Source organism: Vigna angularis, chromosome 1 (assembly GCF_016808095.1).
Source record: "Vigna angularis cultivar LongXiaoDou No.4 chromosome 1, ASM1680809v1, whole genome shotgun sequence".
NCBI classification, from domain to species: domain Eukaryota; kingdom Viridiplantae; phylum Streptophyta; class Magnoliopsida; order Fabales; family Fabaceae; genus Vigna; species Vigna angularis.
In genome coordinates, this window is record NC_068970.1 from 52,222,549 (window position 1) to 52,225,543 (window position 2,995).

A 2,995-nucleotide genomic window follows, 5' to 3' on the forward strand; every position below is an offset into this window, starting at 1 on the left:
AGCCAAAAGACAGTGCATGCTACAAGACAAAGCAATACAGATGGAAACTTCATCTATCACTATCTTCTTTATATAAATGCCGGATAGAGAAAAGAAAGGCTTACACTACTACTCACATGCTTGCCAAAGATTGACGTCTTCGCCATGTGGTACCACACACTTCACAAATGCACACACTTATGTTTTTGGAACTTTGCCAAACAAAAACTGAGGTAGGTTGGTAGGTATGTGAATGAGAAATTAAGAATAACAGTATGTAACTAGTAATTAATTACATTCTTCCTTTTCTTCCATATAATATATAATTCTTTACTTCTTTGGTACAATCTGCCATAGCCATTGGCCTAACAGCAGTGGCAGAGTATCCTCAAGGAAATCTACAACAACGCTTTTATTGTATCACTTATCACTACACCTGGTTACAATCTCAACATAAAGCTGTGCTATTCTTTTTTAAGGTAAGGCCAATGAAATAAAACAGAAAGCATACCAATAAGGTGAACACAAATTAGCAAAACTTGTAAGGCACTTATGTAAATATACAGTTAGAAAAAGGGTGAAGGAAAAAAAATGAATTACATTCACGAGTGCCAGATTCCATTCAACATACTTCGGAACCGGTTTGTGGATAGCTTCTTGACAAGTTTCTTGGCTTCAGAAGAAACTTCAGCGAGTTTTTCTATGTTTTTTGCATATTCAGAACTAACAATCTTTTTCCTCCCACTAGTGCAACTCGTTAACGACATTAATATAGAGATTAAGAACTTTTTATTACCGGAATTCCCCTCCTCTGGATCAAGCAACTGCAGAAGAAGGGCAATATTATGGTCATCCTGCACGAATCGCTTTCTATTTCTAGGCACCGTAACCATGCCAGAGAGTGCCTCGGCTGCCATTTCTCGAGCCTCAAAGGACTTTGCATTAAGAAACTTAACAAACTCTGGCATAAACCCTGCGTCCCCCATTGCTTTCTTGGCCTCCTCAGATGTTCCAGACAACCTAAACGCCACTTTCAACGCCAACTCCTGAATCGAAACCTCCCCATTTCGAATGTAATATGTCAGTTGATCCACAAAGCCATAACTCATCAACACACCCACAGAACTAGGTGAACAGAAACACAAATCCTCAACAGCCCTCATTGCTACCTCCCTTGTTTTACATGAATAAGACCACTTAGGATGCAAAACACGCAACAAAGCACGAATCCCTCCTTCTCTGATCACCATCTGCCTAACCAACTCATCCCCAGAGGCAATACTCAAAATGAACCCAATCGAATTCACCTGAATCGCTTCCTCCTTCGATCTCACGAGCTTAATGAAAGTTGACACAGCACCCTCATCAACCATAAACCTCTTAATCTCCTCAACGCCAACGAGATTCCTCAACACCCCACAAGCAGGTGCGACCAAATCACCTCCACAATCACCACCACCACAAATCTTCAACAGCACACTGACCCCCCCATGAGCCGAAACACACCAAGCATTGTCCGAATTTTCAGTCAACTTCACCAAACACCTCGCCGCCGCAACCTTCCCCGAATCACTCCCACAATCCAGAACCTTAACCAAAGGAGCAATCACCCCCGCCCCAACCAAAACCCCTTTGTAAGAATCAAATCCAGCAACCACAGAAACCACCTTAGCACTCTCCTCCTGGATTTCCGCCTCATTAGAACCCAAAAACCCCACCAACAAATGAACCACGTCACCCATGCCAACAACCACCTTCACATACTTTTCATCCTCCAGCACAACTTCTAGGAGGTTCCGCAACGCCTGTCGTTTCATCCCCAAATCTCCAATCTTCATCCTCGTCGTTAAGTCCCTCACGTAGAACCTCATGTCCTCTTTCGAACCGCCAAGACTCGGCTTTGACACAACCAGCGCGAACCCATTTGTTAAAATCCCCCTTTTGTATATCTCAGAGAGCTTCCTCGCGTGCGCATCGAGCTTCGCGAACGCCACGTCCAAATCGCTCTGCATCAGAAGCTTCCCACTGTAGGAAACATCCACGCAGCGCCGACACAGATCGTGGCATTCCGTCGCGGTGGCCGCCACCGCCCCCACCAGCCGCGAAAGCGACGGGCTCTCCCCGGGGTCGCAGTTCTCGGCGGCAACTAAACCTCCGTGAAGCTCCTCCAGCTTGTTACGAATGAGCTGCCATTTCCCCGCGAAGACACGAATCGAGTGCGACAGAGAGAGCACGGCAAGGATGAGCTCCACCGCTCGCCGCAGACCCGAAGCTCCGACGAATTCTTCTCCATCACCCATCTTTGTTAATCCTCAGTGGCTATTGAGAAACCCCATTTCCCGGAGGAATATTCCGGCGAAATACGTTACAAGTTCGGACTCCAAGTAACCAACGATCTTGTGATATCAGACCAAAGAGAAAGAAAGAAAGAAAGAGAATTTCACTGTGACACTGTTGCTGCAAATGTATGCTTATCCTTGGATTGCAGTTGAGTTGATACAGAACTGGTCCAATTGGACTGTAGTATGTGAAATGACGGAAATACCCTTGGGGTTGAGTGTGGTTTATGTAGTGTTAATGTGCAATTGTGACATTGCAGTTGGCACAGTGTTGGGAAGTTATAAGTGTGTTGAAGGGAGACAAAGGAGGCCCAGAGAAGTTGGATCTAGGAATGGCTATTTAGACGGAATCATGTAGGTGGTAGTTCGTGTTTCTGAACATAGTTTTGTCCGTATCTGTACATTCACAAAATTATAATACTTCAACATAGGACAAACAAAAGGTGAGGTAGAAGCAAGACATGAATTACAGAACTTAGTTATTATGGTTAACTGTTACTTTGTGTTAGCATATCCATAACCCATCCTTTGCTGCAGCTACTCTCATCATCTTCTCTTACTTCCTGTAATTAAAACTTTAACATAATTAATGCACTCTATTATGTTATGATGGCATTCAAACTCAAACTTCTGGAGTTTGTATGAACTTAAGCCTTTTGGTTTTGATCTCTATTTTA

The 2,995-nt window shown here is 44.0% G+C and overlaps 1 protein-coding gene across 1 annotated transcript; it reads right to left on the minus strand.

Moving 5' to 3' along the window:
* Nucleotides 1-373: 373 nt before the first annotated feature.
* On the minus strand, nt 374-2,648 carry LOC108323841 (uncharacterized). The gene has a single exon (XM_017556616.2). It carries the CDS (start codon nt 2,277-2,279, stop codon nt 582-584), a length of 1,698 nt encoding a protein of 565 aa, XP_017412105.1. The 5' UTR covers nt 2,280-2,648; the 3' UTR covers nt 374-581.
* Nucleotides 2,649-2,995: the final 347 nt, after the last annotated feature.

What these genes read in the sequence shown, in the direction of transcription:
- LOC108323841 (XM_017556616.2), bottom strand. Translation starts at nt 2,279, where the DNA reads ATGGGTGATGGAGAAGAATTCGTCGGAGCTTCGGGTCTGCGGCGAGCG.